A 22,702-nucleotide genomic window follows, 5' to 3' on the forward strand; every position below is an offset into this window, starting at 1 on the left:
AGAAAGCAATCGCAAAAACATGGCACTGGAATCAATGTTCAAAACAACTTGGTTCGTTTACATGTGGAATTTCGGGTGAGTTTCAACGAATTGTGTACGAATAGGTGATGATTTAATTTGCATGACACACGCGGCATGATCGAATGTCTTATATTTATTCTTATTTCGGTGTCATTCATAAAAAGTAAAATGTCTTTTTAAGTCATTATGTCATCATCATTATGAACGTGAGTTTCGAGTGAAAATACTCACATTTGTGTTCTGTGTATTTTAATCAAACCCTAATACCGTTAAGTATGTCAAACTCGTCTATCCAGCCAAAGGGGTATTTGGGAGGTCGATTCTGTTACAGTCGGTTCAAGCATATCTTTTACAACACACACCATAGCATAGCATAGCATTGCAATTTCATAGCATAGCATTGAAATCTCATAGCATAGCATTGGAATCTCATACCATAGCATACAATTTCATAGAATCGCATTCGTCATATCATACCATAGCATACCATAGCATAGCAAACAAAATTCTTTTAAAGCGGTTTTAAATGTTTTTATTTGAAAAAATAAATGTTTACATCATATATTTGTGGTAAACTTTCTCATAGCATAGCATACAAATCTCATAGCATAGCATACAAATCTCATAGCATATCATTGAAATCGCATACCATAGCATAGCATAAGTTTGTAAAAGATATGCATGAAATGACTGTAACATGCAATTCAGCAGGAAAAAGAACTTATTATGAAAAGCAGACTTTTACATGAGATTTACTATGCAATAGTTATTATTATTTCCAAATGATAATACCCTTTATGTGACGTGTGAATTTATTTATGTATGTCTTTTTATCTACATGTAAATCTTATTATAGGTTTATTGTTTTTGTTTGTTCATTGGATATGTTTGGACGACAAGTGTTACGTAATAGCAGGTGCTAAGTCTTGGTCTTATTTGCTAAATTTAACTGTCCTGTGTTATGCAAAAATTTTAACCAATCAGAGCAGCCCCATAGGTCGCGTATTTGTTTGTCTCTGGGTCAATGTTCTATTTTTAAATCGATTCTGAGAATTTGTTAGGATTCGACCAATCAGCGTGGCTTCTCATATCACGTGACTTTGTTGTTTGTTTGTAAATTAGAGGAGAAGCCACGCTCAAATAGGCTTAGAATTATTTTCGACAAAAAGTTGACATACCGATAATGTAACCGCCTACAAGTAGGACTCATTTCTAAAGACAGTTTTAGGAAGGATTTCTTCCCCTTTATCAGTGAGTTATACTTTGTGTTTTGATTCATATCGGTTCAGTTAAAACCGTGGGAGAGTGACTCGTCACAACATGGCCGATCCCGCTCCGAATCGCCTCGGGATTTGTTTACTTGGACATTCTTTTATTTCTCGTTTGGGACGATATTTGACTTCCCATCCTGACCTGATGAACTTTCGTTTATATCGTGAACAGTACGATGTGATTATCAGGGCCCGTGGTGGTTTGAGGATAGCAAGTTTGGCACATTCTAGGGATTTATTGACTTTTGAGGTGACACCGGATATTTGTTTTTTACAAATTGGCGAGAACGACGTTTTGTCATTTAATGTGGACACTATCGTACGTGACATTGTTGCTCTTGCGTCGTTCATTCGTTCTGGTATTGGGATAAGGACAGTGATCATCGGACAATTACTGCGGCGTCAACCTTGGGCTTCATCGTCGGATTTTAACAACAGGATTGTGGCCATCAATGTCAAGTTAAAAACCCAGACGTCATCACTAGATGGGGTTTACTTCTGGCAGCATCGTGGATTCTGGCAAGATTTGTCATTTTTGTGCCGTGACGGGGTGCACCTTCGCTGCTCAACTTCAACGCTCCATGTTGTGACCTCCTCTCCCATGCACCGTTTTTGGCGGAGTGTTCGTTCTGCCATACTACAACACAGGCACTTATAGGCCAGTATTGTCTTATGTAATATGTTTATATTCTAAACTTTTCTTTCATTGCATTAAATCAGGGTAATGTTATATTATGAAATACCTCTTTAATAACAAGTTCATGTTTACTGTTGGAATGAAAGCTATATAGTAGCCATTGGGTAACAATTTTCTTTGTATTGAGGGACTTTACTCATTACAATTGATCTTATGCATTGGCATCATGTTGCGGGACCATACGCAGTGTATATAATGTTGCAGGACCATATGCAACAATTACATAACTATGTTTACATGTTGCGGGACCATACGCATCATGGTGTAATTTTTGTTTGTGCGGGACCATACGCATTATTACAATTGTTTTTTGCGGGACCAAACGCATCTCCAGTGTTCACATATTACATGGCTTTGCATATCTTTGTAAATTGTTATTTTGTACAGCATCAGAGTCTAAGTTTTCATGCAACTTAAGTATGGGGTATTTGCAATGAAACAAATATACTAAGAACCCTGCACCTTATGTACAATACTTAGCAGAGTGTTTCTCCTCTGGTTATCACAAAACCACACTTTGATCTCAGCGCAGATTGTTTATATTGACTTCCATTAAATTTACAATCAATTATATCTGGGATACTTAATTTGTGTACTGCATATTGATTGACATACAGCCCAATTCAGATATGTCCTGAACTGTCTGTGGAACGTCTCAATATGTTTCAAAGAATTTCTCTTGGTCTGTAAATTTAAATATATATCAAATATTTTAATTTTCGACTCTATATTCAGATTAATCATGCCACCAAAGAGAGGACAGAAGTCCCTTGGCCCCCCAGCAAACAAAAGACGGAGGTTGGCCAATCCTACCAGAGAAAGCACAGACATACAGACTGTAACAGCCGTACAACCCCAACCTTCAGCTATTGACTATGATAAGTTGGCCCTGGCTATTATTAAACACTCCACCCCAGTGAATGAGGTAGAAAACTCAGTGCAGCAGGAAGTCCCATCGACTGGTCGACCAATGAACACTGCGAATGGAGAGTCAACCGCTACGGCCAATACCGGTAATCAAACTTCAGCCATCTTAGGCCCTTCATCTGTCCAACCAGAGGATCAGACGGCCAATGTGTCTGCTGCAGGATTAAACGCCCTTCTTGACAGTGTATTCACAGGTGAGCCAGCAAGGCCAATTGAATTGTCAAATCCGGCTGCCATCATTTCTGATGGTATTCCTTTATCTTCATCTGTGTCAATCAAAATCAAATCAAAAGTATGGAATAATGAATTTATTGATTTCCGCACTCTTTTGAGTACTAGAGAAGAACCATTAAGTGTTTCAATTTCTTCGGGTGTCATTAACCTACATCAGGGTCCTAAGTTTAAAACCCCAATTTCCATTACTCAATGGACTGATGCTTTTTTCATATTCGCAGCCGTTTACATTGAGAAATACCCAACAGAGGCCCCCCATTTACTTAAATATGGGCACTCAATTAGAGAAATTCACCAGCTTCATGGTGATAATGCTTTTAGGTCATATGACGAACAGTTTCGAAAACTTAAAGAGTCCCTAAATGTTCCCTGGCAGAACACAATCCAAGAATTGCGTTTAAAAGCTGCAACAAATACTAGAACATTCTCCCCTAAATTTACACAAAATTCAAGTCAGCCCTTTCGGAGTAGATTCTGTTTTCAATACAACAGGGGAGAACGCTGCACTAGAAATCCCTGTTCCTTTCGACATGCTTGCATGCAATGTAGGGGAAACCACCCAAAATCAAAATGCTTTGAATCATCTAAGCAGCTCAATTTCAGTACTCAAGCAAAACCTCCCAACACCAATCAAGGTAAAAAATTTGCTTGAAGTTCTTCAAGGTTATGATGAAGAGAAACTTAGGGTGTTACAAGAAGGTTTTTCATATGGTTTTCATTTAGGATGTACAGATCTCCCAAGTTCAAAAGTTTCCCGTAATCATAAAAGCGCAGTTGAACATCCTTCAGTCATACAAGATTTTATAGCTCAAGGTAGAGAATTAGGCAGAATAGCTGGCCCCTTTCCCTCCCCTCCATTTACTCAATTTGTTTCCTCGCCATTAGGTGTTGTTCCAAAATCAGAACCAGGAAAATTCCGTGTCATTCATGATTTGTCTTTTCCAAAGAGTAATTCAGTAAACTCAATGATACCAGAAGAGAATTCTAAAGTCACATATGATTCAATAGATGATATAACTGCTCTTCTTAGAAAGTTTGGTCAAGGTGCATTAATGGCAAAAACAGACATTCAAGATGCCTTTCGTATCATTCCAATACATCCTGATGACTACAAACTCTTGGGTTTTTCTTGGGAAAATAGTTTTTACTATGATAAATGTCTTCCTATGGGGGCTAGTAGTTCATGTCAGATTTTTGAATTTCTGAGTTGTGGTTTACAGTGGGCTATGTGTGAAAAGTTTGCAACAGCAGGAATGTCTCACATGCTGGATGATTTCTTTTTTATTGGGCCAAAAGATTCTTTGAAATGTCAGTCTGATTTAGATACATTTTTATTGATCTGTGAGAAATCAGGCATACCTATAAAAGCGGAAAAAACAGTTTCACCTACTACGGTTTTGACCATTTATGGAATTGAAATTGATTCTGTGGCTTTAATCTGCCGTTTGCCTGATCTTAAGCTAATTAAAATGCGCGAGTGTTTGCGATTGGCTAAACGAAAACGAACGATGACCTTAAAAGAACTGCAATCTTTGATAGGCCTTTTAAACTTTGCATGTTTAGTAGTTGTTCCTGGTCGAACCTTTTTACGCCGCCTCATAGACTTGACCTGTGGCATTTCACAGCCTCATCATCACATTCACCTGAATTGTGAGGCAAGGGCAGATTTAGATATGTGGTCTAATTTTCTGGAGAACTACAATGGGAAATCTGTTCTTTTACCAGAGATTTGGTCATCCTCGGACAAGGAACTGTTGTTCACTGATGCATCAGGTTCTCTAGGCTTTGCAGCAGTTTTAGGTTCACAATGGTTCGCGTTAAGTTGGGAAAAAGTACTAAATTTAGCAAAATGTCAGATAGCAATCAAAGAGTTGTTTCCTATTGTTGTAGCTTTGGAACTTTGGGGCACAGTTTTGGAAAATAAGAAAATTCTATTTATGACAGACAATATGGCCATTGTACATGCCATAAATAAACAAACTTGTAAAGATAAAGCTCTCATGAAACTTATTCGTCGGTTAGTACTTCAAGCACTCTCACACAACATTCTGTTTAGGGCAAAACATATCGCAGGAAAATCTAATACATTGGCAGATCACTTGTCACGTTTTAAATTTCAGGAAGCTTTCCAGGTAGCTCCACACCTCAACCTTACACAGACCAAAGTACCGCACAGACTTTTAGTCATTTGACACCAATTAGCAAAAAGCTCTTAGCATCTGCTTTGTCCACCTCTTCTGCAATGGCATATCGCAGAAGTTGGAATCTTTTATTGGGTTGGAAACCTCAACTTTCACTTCCAATTTCAGTAGTTGATGTATGTAACTTTATTGGCCAATTATTTATTGATAACTATTCTCCCAGCACCATTTTCTCACATATATCAGCCATCAGTTATGTACACAAAATTTTCAATTTACCTGACCCAACACAAGCCTTTGTGACAAAAAAAATTTTAAAAGGTTGTCAGGCCATTGGCCAGAGAAAGGATACCAGATTGCCCATAACTGCCCCCATCCTTCAAAAATTACTTTCCGCTTTAGAACACACTGTTTCACAGTACCCCACCAGGCTTCTGCTCCGTGCAGTTTTTCTCTTAGCTTTCCATGCATTCCTCAGATTAGGAGAAATTACAGTTAAATCTCTAAAATCCAAACATCAAGTATTGCAGAGGTCAGATGTCACATTCAATCAAAGTTCATTAAGTGAAGTACAAATCATTATGAGGGACTACAAAACAAATAAACATAAATCCCCACTTATTATTTCAATCCAAGCAGGTCCAGATTCTGCTTATTGCCCAGTAAAAGCACTACACAATTACCTGCAATTGTTTCAACACACATCAGGCCCGTTATTTCAAACTTTGGATGGCCTACCAATCACATACTCTATGATTACCTCCCATCTTAGATCCGCCATTCAATTTATTGGTCTTAGCACGGAACATTTTAAGGGCCATAGTTTCAGAATTGGGGCAGCAACACATGCAGCTTCTCTAGGTTTCTCAGACCAAGTCATTCAAAAATTAGGTCGGTGGAATTCTGATGCTTTTAAACACTAGATTCGGATACAGTCATTTAAACTCTGATCATTTTATTAAACCTCAATTTCAGTGTATTTTAAATCTACAGTACAGAAGTTTTCTGCTGTCCCTTGTAGGTTCATTATTATTATTATCAAGTCAGTACAGAAGTTTTCTGCTGTCCCTTGTAGGTTCTTTATTACAGAAGTTTTCTGCTGTCCCTGTTAGGTTCATTATCATCATCAAGTCAGTACAGAAGTTTTCTGCTGTCCCTGTTAGGTTCATTATCATCATCAAGTCAGTACAGAAGTTTTCTGCTGTCCCTGTTAGGTTCATTATCATCATCAAGTCAGTACAGAAGTTTTCTGCTGACACATTTTCCCCCATCATTTTGTTACTGATGTTGCTTTGCTGGCCGCCACGTTTATGTACTGTACAATATGATATTGCTTTTAGTCTTGACAATGTAATTCACATGCTTTTTATAATTTTTCTGTCACCATGATACAGTGTCAATTCATCAGAACACTGTGTCGTGATGATAAATGTTTATACTATGTACGGTATATAATTGGACATTGTTAGCGATGTGGCTTTGCTAGCCATCACGTTTAGCAAAAACTGCAAAATGTGAGATTGAACTGACATGACAATGTATTTTACATGCTTTGTATCGTTTTTCTGTCAACATGATACTGTGCCATTTATTAGAACTGTGTGTCCTGATGAAATATACTTTTGATGTTGCTAATCCTTTGAATATGTTTATGTCTTATGTTACATGAACTTCCCTGTAGTAGTATAAATTATTGTAAACCAAAGAACAAAGACTACTTGTTGGTACAGAAATATTCTGCTTTCAAGTTATATGTACTTTCTTACTACTTTTAATTACAAGATATACCCTATATGTCTAATATTTTGTTTTGTATAACCCTACTCCTGGGTCTGTAAATTTTGTATATATGTTCCTACTTTATTTCGTTTTAACAAACAACTTTTATTTCTTAACGTTATTATTAGCCAAAACTCCTTTGGGTGGGGGGATCCAATTTGCAATTGGATTGTGGCGTTTTTTATATTTTGTATATCCCACCCTTTTTTGATGATTGGCCTATCAGGGCCATACTTTTCTATGTTTTTTATGTAGGGGGTCAGATGCTATATTATATGTTGCCAAATATTTTGAAAATGTATCAGCGGTGTTTTTCTAGTCCCGTCTGACCCCCTCAATATTTACTGTTTTTTAGATATTCGTCATTTATTTGAATAAATGGCCTATTTTCATCTTCAACTATGTTATGTGTTTCTATTTTCATCAAAAAATCTAGTGCAGTCGTCTTGTCTCTTAATAACAAAGGAACATAAAATAGTTATTATTATTTCCAAATGATAATACCCTTTATGTGACGTGTGAATTTATTTATGTATGTCTTTTTATCTACATGTAAATCTTATTATAGGTTTATTGTTTTTGTTTGTTCATTGGATATGTTTGGACGACAAGTGTTACGTAATAGCAGGTGCTAAGTCTTGGTCTTATTTGCTAAATTTAACTGTCCTGTGTTATGCAAAAATTTTAACCAATCAGAGCAGCCCCATAGGTCGCGTATTTGTTTGTCTCTGGGTCAATGTTCTATTTTTAAATCGATTCTGAGAATTTGTTAGGATTCGACCAATCAGCGTGGCTTCTCATATCACGTGACTTTGTTGTTTGTTTGTAAATTAGAGGAGAAGCCACGCTCAAATAGGCTTAGAATTATTTTCGACAAAAACCCTCCATCCACCCCTTTCTTCCACCTTATGTTTTAATTTAACTTTAATTATGTTTGCGTTTTTTATATTTTGTATATCCCACCCTTTTTTGATGATTGGCCTATCAGGGCCATACTTTTCTATGTTTTTTATGTAGGGGGTCAGATGCTATATTATATGTTGCCAAATATTTTGAAAATGTATCAGCGGTGTTTTTCTAGTCCCGTCTGACCCCCTCAATATTTACTGTTTTTTAGATATTCGTCATTTATTTGAATAAATGGCCTATTTTCATCTTCAACTATGTTATGTGTTTCTATTTTCATCAAAAAATCTAGTGCAGTCGTCTTGTCTCTTAATAACAAAGGAACATAAAGGGATTTTCTGGATACAAGTACTCTGACCTTTCTATATACTTTTGCTAATAGATGGACAGGATCGACATTTTAATGGAGTAACAAACGATATCAGAAATCATGAAAGGCTAGAAAATCTTCAAAAAAAAGAAGAAAGAAATACTTAATTTTCTGAATATTTTATTTCTGAATTGCAGGAAAAGCAGAAAAAGAAAATGTAAAAAAAAAAAAAAAAAAAAAAAGCGGTTTGTCCTGAGTAGTCTTAAATGACCAAATTATAGAGCTAAAAGTCACATTAATAAAAAGAAAGCATATCGAAGTTATCGGGGCGAAACACAAGCGACAGAGATGAATTAACAAGATAATCTTCCTAAGATCCTTGAATCACATATTTGCTTCCTAGATGAGGAGGTATAAGCACTGGATGTATAACTGACAAATATATAAACTAATCACATTAGAGAAATACGACATACAGAGACATTTCAAAGACTTCTCCATGTTTGAAAATAAATCACGCATAGATACCATTACATGTACATGTAGGAGACATTCATTAATCACAATTTTTAAGGACAAAACGTTTCAAATCAGAGTTTCCCTACATCAGCCCAAGGAACTTGGAGAACAGATAAAACAAAATTGGATTCCATTCTACAGCTGAAGAAATTATCAACGGGGTGAGGTCGAGATTGCAGTCATTATGAGCATACACGTCACAGGACAATGGAAACCGTTTTGCGGCCCATGTGGTACCATGCAGTAAACTCATATTAACAGGTGGAAAATTGATTACTTTTCCATTGTATAATTGATTTTGACACGTATTGTCAATAACTGCTCGGATCTGAGCAGACAAGTTGAATAACGCGCGTTAGCAATAACCGACATGAAGACGTTAAAAATAATTCATTTAATGCTTATACTTACATTCCCTTATTGATAAAATCAATTATTTTATTAAATAAAATCGGTATAAATTGCAGATCACGAAAGAAGTGAATATTTTTAAAACCGTGTTTACATAGATTAGTGACATAAATTAACTTTGAAAATATAATCCATGAAAAATAACTCTTGAAATGCTTCCAACAATAAAATCAACTGTTTTTTTGAAAAGCAAAAAGACTATATTTGATATGGTCCAAACAATCAACAATCAAATCAAATGTATTGATGAATAATTGTAAAACATGGTGTTTTAACAATTATATTTTTGGGGAACAACTTCATTCGTTAAATTACTAGTAAATTCATACGCAGTATGAAAGTGTAAAGTTTTCAAATCAAATAGCTTTTAATTTCAAGTTTGTTCAGTCATGCGGTTGAATTGAACCAGCTTTAATCGAGTAGTATGTTGAAGCTGACATGAATTTATAAATACGCATTATTTCCCTTTTATCTCCGACTACCGATCCACGACATATTAGTTTAAGATTCCTATTGTAACGTTCATCGCTTCACACCCCTATATAAATCCGATACCACTGTTCATGATTTTCATTTAGGTATTTCACTCATCTGAACACGTCGCATTGGACAAATAATTCGTAAAACGCTAAAGAAAATGACAATGGTTACTACTGCCCTAGCAACTAATTAAAGAAATATCCAATGAAAGACAAAACAAAACGTACTGACATCCATATTTTAAAAATGCTCGATCATTGTCCAATGTCGTACTGTTATATCATCTGTTATATCATCGCATATATATCATCGCATATGCGCAAACCACATACTGTAGCAGATCGTGTAGTGAACGAACGAACTTCAGAATACAGGTTGATTTTGTAGAAACTGATAAAATCTATATTACATGTGCGTTGTTACTTTTACGAATATACCATCATGTATCTACTGGGTCGGATGTATATGTGATGGGACCAGCGTCCACAATAGGATGAGGTCACCATTTTTACTGGCAGTTGTAGTTTGATAGTACATTTCAACAAATATTCATCGGCAGTGCCTTTTGGCCGGCAGACAAAGTTAGCAACCCTCTTGTATTATATATAGAGATGGTATGATTATTTAAAGAAATTTTTGATTTATTAACAAGTAATTTTCTGCAAAAACGTACAAATTAGTTTAAAATAAGCCATAATAGGAAAATTTAAGGAAAAGGGACTAAGGTCACGAAAGTCTCGATACTTGGGGTGGGAGGGGATATAAAGGGGGTCGGTCCTGTCCTTAGCACATGTTGTCGTTACGCACTCAAAATGAACGACACACGTGGACGATATACACGCTTAGTAACGCAGCACAACATGTATCCGTGTAAGGTAATACGGAATGGATACCTTGCACATTCTTTCAAACAATATACCCTCTTTTCTTTTTATTGATTGCAAGTTTCTTGATTTCTTTTTTAAAACATTTACTACAATGTGTAGTTCATACATTTAGAAGTATATGTAGTCTGAATGCCACGATCGGAAAACAACCGACCGTAACTTTCTACACCAGTATATACACCTTAGTATCAGTTGAGGAGCGGTCGAAACTAATAAGACATCCAAATGCTTTTTAAATTCATGTACGCTTTAAAGTCAGTTTAAGACGAGACGTTCTGAACACTCTTACAAACCTCAGAAAATGAGGTATGTTAAATTCACGTCGGGATCAAGTGTCGCCATTTTTACTTGTAAACAAACCCCACTGTTTCATTTTACAGGGCTGTATGGGGATTTAAAAGATATTCAGAGGTAAAAAAAAAAACACTAAAATTTAAAGTAAAATGTTTCAGGAATGTTTGGTAAAAAAAAATTAAAAAAAAAATTCCTAAATGAGTTCAGTAAGTCCAAACTCGTGCGCAACAATTTGTGCGCAATAAATATACAGTATTTGGCCATGGTTTGGATAAAACTGTAACCCTACGATCCGTCAACCCAAAATTTCCACGAAGCTACAGTTGTGCAGCTAGTTTACTAGTTTACTTTTTTTTTTTAGAAATAATTCTTTAATTTAAAGAAGGGAGAGGCTATATACGCAGTCAGTATATAATAGCAAGTTATGATGGCATTCAATGTTTTTCAGTCGCATTAAATTATTTTAATACAACTCTTTCTTTGTATGCGTGTTAATGCTCTTTTCATGGGCGTCGGAACCGGGGGGGGGGGGGGGCAATGGGGGGGGGGGGGGGGGGGGCTTAGGAAAGATATTTGTTCCTAAATTTGCCTTAAAAGATTGAGAAGTTGGAGTTATAGCCCCCCCCCCCCTCCCCCACGGATTACGAATTACATGAATTGGGGGGAACAAATTTCTGGTAGGTAAGATTTTTTTTTTGGGAAGTATAGGTATACACCCCCCCCCCCCCCACGGATTAGGAGTTACATGATTTTGGGAATTATCTTTTTTCCCTCAATATTTCTGAGGATAAGTCTAGCCCCCCCCCCACCCCACCCCCCCCCCCCCCACACTTTCAAGTTGCTTCCGACGCCAGTGCTTTTAGAGCCCTACTCTGTATTCTGAAGAAGAAGATACATTAAATTAACATTTAATAATTACGTTAAAGATATAAAACTGGACAAGGAGTTTACGAACGGCTTTCCCCAAATTTATTTCAAAATTAAATTTGTTGACAGTTTATAATGATGAAATAATGGTGTACAGATTCAAAATATTCTATATGTTTTAAAAATACAGTACCTTTTAAATTATTTTACATCAAACTGATCATGTTGAATGCTTCGTTCTATCAATATATCATTATTGCCGATCATTCCTTTAAAAGGAATACTTGTTATTTCCATTATATAATGTTTGATGAGGAAGTTAATATTTTTTCATGCCCTATTCCCTGATTGTCTATTTATTTAACCATTTTTGTATTTTATCCATGACATAAAAACTAAACTTATTAATTTATGATATTTTAAAATTAATGCCTAAGTGTTGGTTTCAGGAATCTCTACTTTGGGTTTTTCATGTACAGTTTTTAACGCGATTTCTGAGAATCACAGCTACCGTTTTTTTATGTCATTCCTCTAGTGTTTAGACTTCCTCAAGCACCAAAAATGTTTCCATATATGTATATCAAAACGAGTTTTTGCGGAACTTTCTTGTTTATGCATAATTATTTTAGATGATTTTGAAAGCCATTATTTCCGGGTTGTCTTTTTTTTTAATATAAAAACAACAAATGAAACCGTTACTGTTGGTGTTAGTCCTTTCATTAATTAGTTAAGCAACACAAGGGGAAGTGTATATGCATGTTCAAAAACATCAATATGTGAAATCTAAAATTGGTATAATTTTTAAACGTTTGTTGTAATATTAACGTGTTTAAGTCAGAAAAAAACGAACTAAAGCTTACTTACATAATACATACAGCAATATATTAAATTATCGAAGAACAAAAAATATAAATTATGTATGAAGAAACTCATATGACTTGTTTTTTAATATGATTATAAATTGATAAGGACTATTTTTTTTCGTACATTTGTACGTTGCAAAAAAGTAGAAAATACACTCGTGGTCTTTTTGCGGTTGTACGGTAAAAGAATCAGACACATGTGCTTCAAACATACTGAAGATGTAAGGATCAATACGGTAAGGAACATGAATCCCAGTCAATTAAGATGGACAAAGTAGTCAGAAATACATCTTTTTGTAACAAGAAACAGTATATAAAACCTTTACTATTTGTCCATTTATTTAATAGGTAACGCAATACAAGACGAAATGTATGTGCATGTTCAACAACATCAATATATGAAATGAAAAACTGGAATAATTTTCAAAAAGTTTGCTGTAATATTTACATGTTTAATTCAGCAGGAAAACAAAATCAAAACAACAAATCCAAGCGTAATGTCATGTAATGTCAAACAAAGTATTTAAAATTCAAAAAAAAAAAATAGATTATGCACAAAGAATCCCCCATAAAGAGAAATCAATTGTGTTCTTTATATAAAAGATTATCAAATTAATTCGGATCTTTTCTAATGAATTTAAAAGAGTTAAAAGATTTTCAGTCTTCCTTTGATAAAGATAATTAAACAATCATCATAATTATATTTAAGTGAAACAAATGTAAACAACGTAACATCCTTGTGTAAATTTGTCGCATCTTCTTCACATTAGAACTATTGTTGTCGGTCACCAGCCTCCTATAATCACGTGCTGCTTGGTGGTGGTTGGGGAGCACAGGGTGGGCTAACCGGTTTTGGTCTTTCATGTGTGACCATAAGCTTGTTTTCTTTATAATTATTATTATAATAATATTTTCGTGTTAACTTCCTCGCTTCTTCGAATGAAGGAGCTCTTCCTAATCCTCCGTCTAGACAAAGACCTAAATATTTAGATATCAATAACTATAAATCTGTTCATGATCATCGATGTACACATTTACTTTTTTATTCAAAGATTCAAATCCTTGTAGCAAAAGCAATGGCAAAAAAGAACTTACAATCATCTCTGTCGGATTGATTTTTCCAGACATTTGTAAATAATCTTATCGGGGTTCTTTTACCGAATGTGTGCGACTGTTCCCTGTTAAACATAAACCACATAGAATTACAATCACTTAATAAATACGCATAACTTGTGGTTTATATACACGGGTTTGTTTGGGGTTTTTTTTTTTTTTTTTTTTTTTTTTTTTGCGCATCACCTGATTGAAATGTGAAAATATGTTCAAAAGAATATAAAGTAATTTTGCCATTTCGTTATCTCTTCAGAAATTTCAGTAAACTTTCAGCTATCGAATGACATGAATGTATGTGTAGTTCCAGCCAATGGAAGCCATAGCTTAGGTATATGTATGTACGTGATTGAATATATGCACCTGACAAAAATGTTAATGAATACTTATGATGATTTTTATTAACAATAAAGACTCTAATTTAATGTTTAATACTCATAGGAAATATTTTTATTGCATAATTTTTAAATAATTGTTCATTTCAAATGAAAAGAAATAGCCAATAGATATACATGATAAATTGTTTACAATATAGGCTGTTAGGTTCCTTATTTTATTATCTATACCAACCTTCAATCCATCTTCCTAAAACGGAAAAAAAACAAGATCATGTTTTTGAAAGTAAAAATACCCTAACAGCATTGGTGTAGCAGCAAAATGGCACTTGCACTGTCCCATCGGGCACTGAGAGCTTTTACAACTTCCTTATCTTCCTTATCCAAAAATATTCCAAATTCAATTGAATTGATAAAATAAAATTTTGATAGTATGTCTACAACTATGTCTTCAACTATGTAACCCCCTTTTTTTCAAACCGTGCCTCTGCAAGCAATACTCTTTTTTTACAGCCTTGGTATATTTTCTTAGTTTACAATTAGTCACACGTATTCAAAAACAAACAAAAAACAAAAAAATAATAATGAACATACCAAATATACTTTTTGGGTTCTTTTCACTACTACACTGTATAACAAAGGCTAAGGAACAGTGTACAATATTGACAGTACCTCTACTTGGTACTAAGTGTCTGTCATAGCATCCTACACACGCGCATTTATAGCATGCAATTCGTCAGTACAAATCGTAGAATTCCCCCGTCTTCTATCACAGCCTTTCACTTCCTTGTTATCTCTGATATATCTTGTTATAACTAGGGCCCTCAACGTAATTAATCCAATACAAATGCAAAAACCTCATTGTTCTCAATGTACCAAAAAATTAACCAGTCACGTGACAAGATTTATAAAACCCTGCACGGAAAATTGATGTAACAGTTTAGTTATTAATTAATTTTTTTTTTCATTTAACTTTCCTTACATAGAAAATTACCTTGAAAAATTGAAGTTTTTGATGAAGATATTTATTCTTTTTTGGGTAAATTTCATTTTCGCGAATATTAAACATGCTTTTTGTATATTGTGAGGATGTTCTACTATTATGGAACCAATTACTATTATGGAACCAATTAAGCAAGCATATTTAAACAAAATTCACATAGAATTGGTTTTAATGTATTTAATATTATTTTTGGCGAATGTCCAACAGTAGATTCAATTTAAGTTACAAATCCAATTATTTTATAAAAATCGATTTTTATATTTATGTATTAAAGTAGTCCGAGTATCGCACTACGTCATAATACGGATTTTACAATATTGGTTCGACATTTACAAAGCGTTTTAGATACCCGGTATTGATTTTGCTCTACATCGGTGTTGTAAACAATGGCAATAATAAGCAATTACAACGGTAATATATGTATTCTATGAGAGATAGAAATGATTATGTTGAGAAACTCGATTCTGTTAAAGTAAAATGAAAAACGAAGTTTCTGATTCACCAGGATATCAGGTATGCTTATATCTTCTTTGTTTTGATGCCCCCCCCCCCCCCCCCCCGAATTTTTATTTTTCTTTTACTAAAACCGGTTTAAATTTAGAGACAGAAGCTATTTCGAATTTAATAAATCTTCAATTAGTTAATGACTGTTTAAATGATATCTAACATTGTTGACAGATATAGGCAGAAAATTGTAGCAAAATGTGATTCTTACGGATTTTTTCGTCAGGGTCTACTTGGTTTAGAGCTTATAGCGTGAAAAGTAATCCGTCAACATATAATTTATTTTACCAAATCTTTTTTCTAAGATGCCAATCTATAGAATAAACACCATGAAATTAAGTTTGAGTCCATAAAATAGTAAAAAAAATTACCAAACGCGATACAAGCATTGCTTTTTTGGGAGTTGATTTTAATCAACTCTCCTATGCAGTTACTCGGACAAACCGAAAGTGAAACAGTGTTTGGACCTCAGCACAAATCATCGCTGCTGACAAGACTTAAACACTGTGCCGGATAATTATGCCAGTGCCAAGGTTGCATTTTTGCATCCGCTTAAGATGAAGTTTCGGAAAAATCCATATATACCAAATGGTAGACCATTGTCTAGAGAGTATATATAACCACCTATGTTTATAGTGTTTTTCACCTGACAGGTGAGATATTTACCTTTAAAAATTAATATCCCATAGGAAAATGATAATTCCCATAGGAGAATTGATTCTTCTACAGGAAATATTGACAATCATGTAGGATTTTTTAAAAGTCCTATAGGAATTATATTTCCTATAGGAGAATGGTATTTCCTGTTGGAATTTAATTCAGACATGTAGTTTTCCTATAGGATATTAAGTTTTCCTATCGGATTTAATCAAATCCTATCGGAATTAAAATCCATATAGGAAGTTCTTGTATTCCGATAGGAAAGGACTATATATGGTTTGAGCCTAAAATGGCCCCCTAAAATGAACATTGTCATTTTACTGTAATTCTTCGTTTTATTTGTACAAATATACATTTGAAGTTTTTCATAATTTTCATTTTGATTTGAGTACCCACAATTTAAAAATATGACATCATAAAGTTTACCTTTTCCCGCCATTTTCTCATTTTTAGCATAAAACGGCTTGTTTTTAGGTAGTTTTTCTTTAAGGAAACATTGCGCGACTGCTTGAACAAACAAAATATTTTCACCAAAGATGTATCTATCCAATACTTAAAAGTGGCAAAAAGTTCGTTCTTTTTCAAAGAGTTGCTCGTTATTTCCCATTCGAAAAAAGATAAGAAAAATTTCAATTTTTGATTGATATTGATTAAATTATTAAAAGAGCGTCACTTCTGACGTCATATACTGCCAGTGAGTGCATATAAATCAAATAAATAAGTGAAAAACATATTTCATGTCAACTCTTTTATAAAATAACACAACAAATTAATGTTTCTGAATCATTTTAAAAATAGCGAATTTTGGGGGCCAAATTTGACTAATATCATATATAGTTCTTTCAAATTACCTATAGGAATATTGTTTTTCCTATGGGAAAAGTTACTTTCCTATAGGAATTTATTTTTGAAAGGTAAATATCTCACCTGACAGGTGAGATACAATGATAACAAAGGTGAATGTTATCTCTTTAAGCAATGAATTTTTCGATATATGCAGCATATACGGGTGCAAAAATGCCACCTTGGCACTGGCATAATTATCCGGCACAGTGTTCTTAGTTTTTGAAAATAATTGATAAATTCGATGTAATGTATGCTAAAGCATTGTTTTTCAAGGAAACTTATTTATAAATACCTTGAAAATAGTCAGATTTTAAATGGTACGAACAATTCAGATATTTTTTGTAGTCGTATGTATTTCTACGCCAGAGTTCAATATAGTCTCGTTCAACTCGACGCTCGGCTGTCTCCGTAAATGTCCGACAAGCAGAGAGTCTCTCTTGCTTGTCGGAGATTTACGGTGTCAGCCGAGCGTTTGGTCGAACGAGACTAGAATTCAGTATTGCTTGGATCCATACAATTTTCGAGAAATATTTCTATTACTGATACATAGTTTGATTAAATTAAATGTATCTTCAAATATTATTTAACATGATTTATATGGGGGTTTCTCGACATTCTTGTCGAAAAAGTCCAAAAATTCATATTATAAAAATGTGCGTAATTCAAATACAAATTAGAAACTACATGTACTTGTCATGCAAAATAACATATCTAAAATAAATAAACATCGACAAAATCAACTCCCGTCAGTTCCTCAGTACTTTAATTTGTATTCTATTTTGATACATCAGGTCCATAAAGCGTACTTACTTACAAAAATTTGCGCAAAACTATTGATGAGATATGGCTTGAATAAATATTTATACTCTATTACGATGTTCAGTTCTAATTTTCCCAAAATTGGTAATTATTTTTAGGAAAAACGGACGTCTGGCAAATTTCATAATTGTCAATAATTTTCGCAAGAGAATACACCCGTCTGTGAGGTGATAACAAACAAACTAGCATGTAAACATACATATTTTCTTTTGTATATGTATTGCTAGAATGTATATTTATCATTTAAAGCTAAGCTTTTAATGATTGAGCCCATTTAGTGCCGAGTATAGGAATACCTTAAAAAAATACATTACCATCTTTTGTGGTTGCATTACTGCATATTAAGGTAAAATTTGATATAGATCAAATTATTTTTTTTTTTCAAAACAATGACAACATCAACAAGTTCAATACCATTTGGGCTGTGAAGAAAAATAATTTTGATTGATTTGTCCACCATCCCTCCTAAAACAGAATCATTCTGTCATATATCTTTGATAACTTACTATGTAACTACATATTGTGTATGGCTGTGTGGACGTCTTATAAAATTCCAAAAATAAATTCCAAAATTAAACAAGTGGTCCACAGTCCTTAACAGTCATATGAGTATCATTAGCCCATGCATACCTGTATATATGCATCTAATTTAGCTTTATTCTGGAGTAGAAATCTAGAAAACATTAAAGACATCCCTCTCCCGTAAAATCTTGCAACAAGGATTATAAAATTTATAATTTTGGTGAAAAACTCAATATCGGATATTGAGAAAGCTGCAAGACTCTAATGACAGGAAAACATTTTCCCATATTTGTTTTACTGTAAAAATAGCTTTTACGTCTTTATGTTTTCATTTATAAACTAAAAATGGCCAGAATGCCCGTTTTACCTAGTAAACAATTCCCTTTTTGGCCCCTTAATTAAATTATTATTATCTTTATTAAATTATTTACAATGATAACTTATTTATTATGAACAAGCAAGGGAAGATTGATTACACCCCTCTCCCAATGACAAAACTATTGTCCCATGGGCCAAAGGCTTTGCTGATATCTAACTCTAATAGACAACTTTATTTATTCTAATTTCTAGATATGTATTTATCTCCACAATAAAGCTCAACAGTAGAACAAAAGAAAAAGATCTTAAAACATAATAACCACCCACTCACCTCCCCCCCCCCCCCCCTCCCGGCAGAACTCCTGCCTTAAGTATCATGAAATTTTATTTATGAAGACAGCTTTATGGTTTTATTAAAACATGCTGCCAGTTTATATTCAGTGTCGGTAAACGTGAAGAGGATTTGTTTAAATTATGTTCATAAGCACTATATGATCATTTTGGCCATATTTGACTTTATATTGGCTAATGAAATAAAACGGCGTTAAAACAAAATAGAGGAATTTGTTTGTTGTTACAAATGTTAATGTAACCACGGTAATAGATGAAATAAGTCAGAACTAAAGTACCACGAAATACATATTTTTAATAGTTTCTCTACATAATTACAAAATGATTTTATATGTTATAGTGATAGCCTAATTATGTATTCTGCATTGTCTGTCTACTTCGCGTTTGAGCAAAGTTGTGTAGTTCAGACGAATTAAACGTTTTATTGCAACGTTTTGAAATGAACACTTGTTAAATCATTGCTTATAATCAATGAATATGCCGTTTTATTAACAAATATCTACATTTTTCATCCCATTGCATCATTTAAGCGTGAGCTTTTCGCCATGGTTTTGCAAACGGCGAATTCCAGTGCACGAGAAAAAGAACGAGTTAAACCTACAGATACATCAAGAAAATTCTTTTGGCAGCATCCAAGCATGCCTTTTAGCTCCCGTAGTGCTATGCCAAAAATTAATGGTATTTAAAAAGCGCATCTTATTAAAAAACCGACTTAATAAATGTTCCGACCGGGTTCGGTATTTTTGTACTACTCATAAATGCATAAATTTTCAGAAAATGACAAATTTTTCCATCAAATAAATCTAATTATTTTATTATGATTAAAATTAATAGTTACGAACAACCCATACATATTAAAATCGCAACGTGTTTCGGTGTTCAGCCTTCTATTACACAGGCGTATTTACTGTAAACAAAACACATGCAGGGCTCGCGAAGATCTCCTTGGACATGTTTGTTGATAGAAATATGTCTTTTCTAGTTCTTTCAGGTAATAATTGCTCAAAGTTTTTAAAATGACCACATTCGTTATATTGTAAGCATGTATTTTGCGTGTTATCATAACGTGCGAGTATCCATTATTGCAGAAAAATACACAAATTTGTTTTTCTATTACTCTCTTCATGTAAGCTGTCATGTAAAAATTTCTGGGCAAATCTCTGCACTGTTCATTTATTTAATTTGAGGAATACTTTTAAGTTTATTCTCATCAATATCAACTTTTTACAGGAAGTTCGAGTACCCATTATTGCCGCTCATATCTTTTCACTTTTTTCCAGTAATTAATTGGTAAAAAGGTCAAACTTTTAAAAGAATTTTACAGTATAAGATTAAATGTAAGAATATAACATAAAAATTATATCATAAACGCTATTCAATCATATTTTAAGCAATTTTCTTTTAAATGTCCCTGTGACCAAATACACACAAACGGAGGAACATGTGCGGGGACAAATGATTAATATTAAATAAATGCATTGTTTATTTATTCAAAAGCTTTTATAGAATAAGTTTTAGTGTGTCCAGTAAAAGAAATAAATAAATGTGTGAAAAATCTTTGATCCGCCTCAGGTTGGAAACAAAAAGCAAGCAGATGTTCAGTTTTCTTTTAAAATATTGTGTAGTAGAAATGATATCTTGCTTATTTTTGCCAAATATCATAACACGGAGGTAAGTATTCTTAGAATTTGGACCTAAACAAAAAATGCCCTGTCATCAAAGTGGATTACAAGTCAAATATTCAGTGGCATGTGTCATCGCACGGATACAAATGCGATACGTTTCCATAGGCTTACCTTGGTTAAGGTGATGTCCGAGAGGTTTGCAGTAAATTTTCTTCATTCCCAACCCATATAGTGTCTTAAAAATTCTATTTTTTATTTTTTTATTTATTTTGGTTTGTAGCTAAACCAACGAATAGATAGCGGAAATCTTGCTGTTTGTATAACATTCGGCAATAATGGGTACTCGACAATAACGGGTACTCGCACGTTAGGAGTTGCTACAACCTCAATTCATTTTTGTAAGTGAGGCGCCTTGAGGGATTATATTTTTGCATATTTATGTCAGTTCATTTTAGAATAAACTGAAATTGGTAAACCATTAATAAATTATCGAGAAAGTGATGATGACCATGTGTTCCGTTTAGAGAGTCCCTTTTACATCGTATACCATGATAATCATAGTCGGGCGAAAAACTTGTTCAGCACATGTCAATTACTGTCAATCAAAATTCACGTGGTACAAATAAACGATATAAGATATGAGATCTTGGGGTTTGAAGACACGTTGTGAACATCGCACAAGCTTTTAATTACTGGGAACCAAGGTATTTCTGCAGTCACGCTTGCATTCATTTGTTTTATGTCGAGAAACGTAAACATAGCAAAACAATTTTATGTATGACGTCATATTGATCTTGCGCTATATTTCCCGCGATAAATTTAGAGTCTGTACTGCGTGTACTCGCTTTTTCAGTGTAAACTGTGACCCCAAAGATAATCATACTTTATAAATTTTCTTGGGCTTAGAGGGATGGTGAAGATACACACAAGCTCTAAACTTTACTGTCATACCGATCAAAGCTAATATTGCAAACAGTAAGTAGGGAGGAAATTAAAAATATATTTATAATCAAAGTTACAGCCACGTCATTTTGTAATGAATAAAATGGATAATAAAGAAAAAAAATAAACAGATAAAACACCTATGTAGACATTGCATATGGTCAAACCATCAAATCGGAAAATGGGAAATTACACACCTTCAAGATGGGGGGGGGGGGGGGGGGAGATAAAACATACATATAGCATGCAAAAATAAAGAAATTAAAAAAAACAAAACTTATGCAACAGGCGAAAAAAAGGTTAGGTAACAACCACGAACAAAAAGAATCTATGGAATATATTTTGTTAGATTCTTTGAAAAAATATACCTATTTTGGTATTTTAGCCATTTCATAATCACTGAACTAATTAAAATATGATATTTTAAAACTCATGCCTTAGTGTTTGTTTTAAAAAGCTCTACTTTCGTTTTTTCGTGTACAGCTTTTAGAGCAATTTCTGAGAATCGCAGCTACCGTTTTGGGTGTCATTCATCTAGAGTTAACGTTTCCTTATGCATCAAAACAGTTTTCATACATGTATATCAAAAAGTTTTTACGGACCTTTCTTGTATATGCATAATTATTTTAGATGATTTTGAAAGTCATTATGTCCGGGTTGTATTTTTTTATAGAAACAACAAATGAAACCGTTACTGTTGGTGTTAGTCCTTTCATTAATTAGTTAAGCAACACAAGGGGAAGTGTATACACATGTTCAAAAACATCAATATGTGAAATCTAAAATGGTATAATTTCTTAAACGTTTGCTGTTATATTAATGTGTTAAAGTCAGCCAAAAAAAAACGAACCCAAACTTACTTACATGATATATACAGCAATGTATTTATAATAAAAAAAAATATAAATTATGCATAAAGAAATCCACATGACTGGTCTTATTATTTAAATATAATTATAATTATTATAAACTATTTTTTACTTAAATGTGTTCACTGAAGAAAAGTAAAAACTACACTCGTGGTCTTTTTACAGTGGTACGGTAAAAGAATCAAACACAT

The 22,702-nt window shown here is 33.7% G+C and overlaps 1 protein-coding gene across 1 annotated transcript; it reads left to right on the top strand.

Moving 5' to 3' along the window:
• The first annotated feature begins 1,341 nt into the window (after positions 1 to 1,341).
• On the top strand, positions 1,342 to 2,810 carry LOC128185283 (uncharacterized). The gene is made up of 2 exons (XM_052854917.1): positions 1,342 to 1,966; positions 2,725 to 2,810. Exon 1 carries the CDS (start codon positions 1,342 to 1,344, stop codon positions 1,948 to 1,950), a length of 609 nt encoding a protein of 202 aa, XP_052710877.1. The 3' UTR covers positions 1,951 to 1,966; positions 2,725 to 2,810.
• Positions 2,811 to 22,702: the final 19,892 nt, after the last annotated feature.

This window comes from Crassostrea angulata, chromosome 5 (assembly GCF_025612915.1).
Source record: "Crassostrea angulata isolate pt1a10 chromosome 5, ASM2561291v2, whole genome shotgun sequence".
In the NCBI taxonomy this organism is placed as follows: Eukaryota; Metazoa; Mollusca; class Bivalvia; order Ostreida; family Ostreidae; genus Magallana; species Magallana angulata.

Bases quoted from the DNA above. Each gene is read 5' to 3' on its own strand.
- LOC128185283 (XM_052854917.1), top strand. From the start codon at position 1,342: ATGGCCGATCCCGCTCCGAATCGCCTCGGGATTTGTTTACTTGGACAT.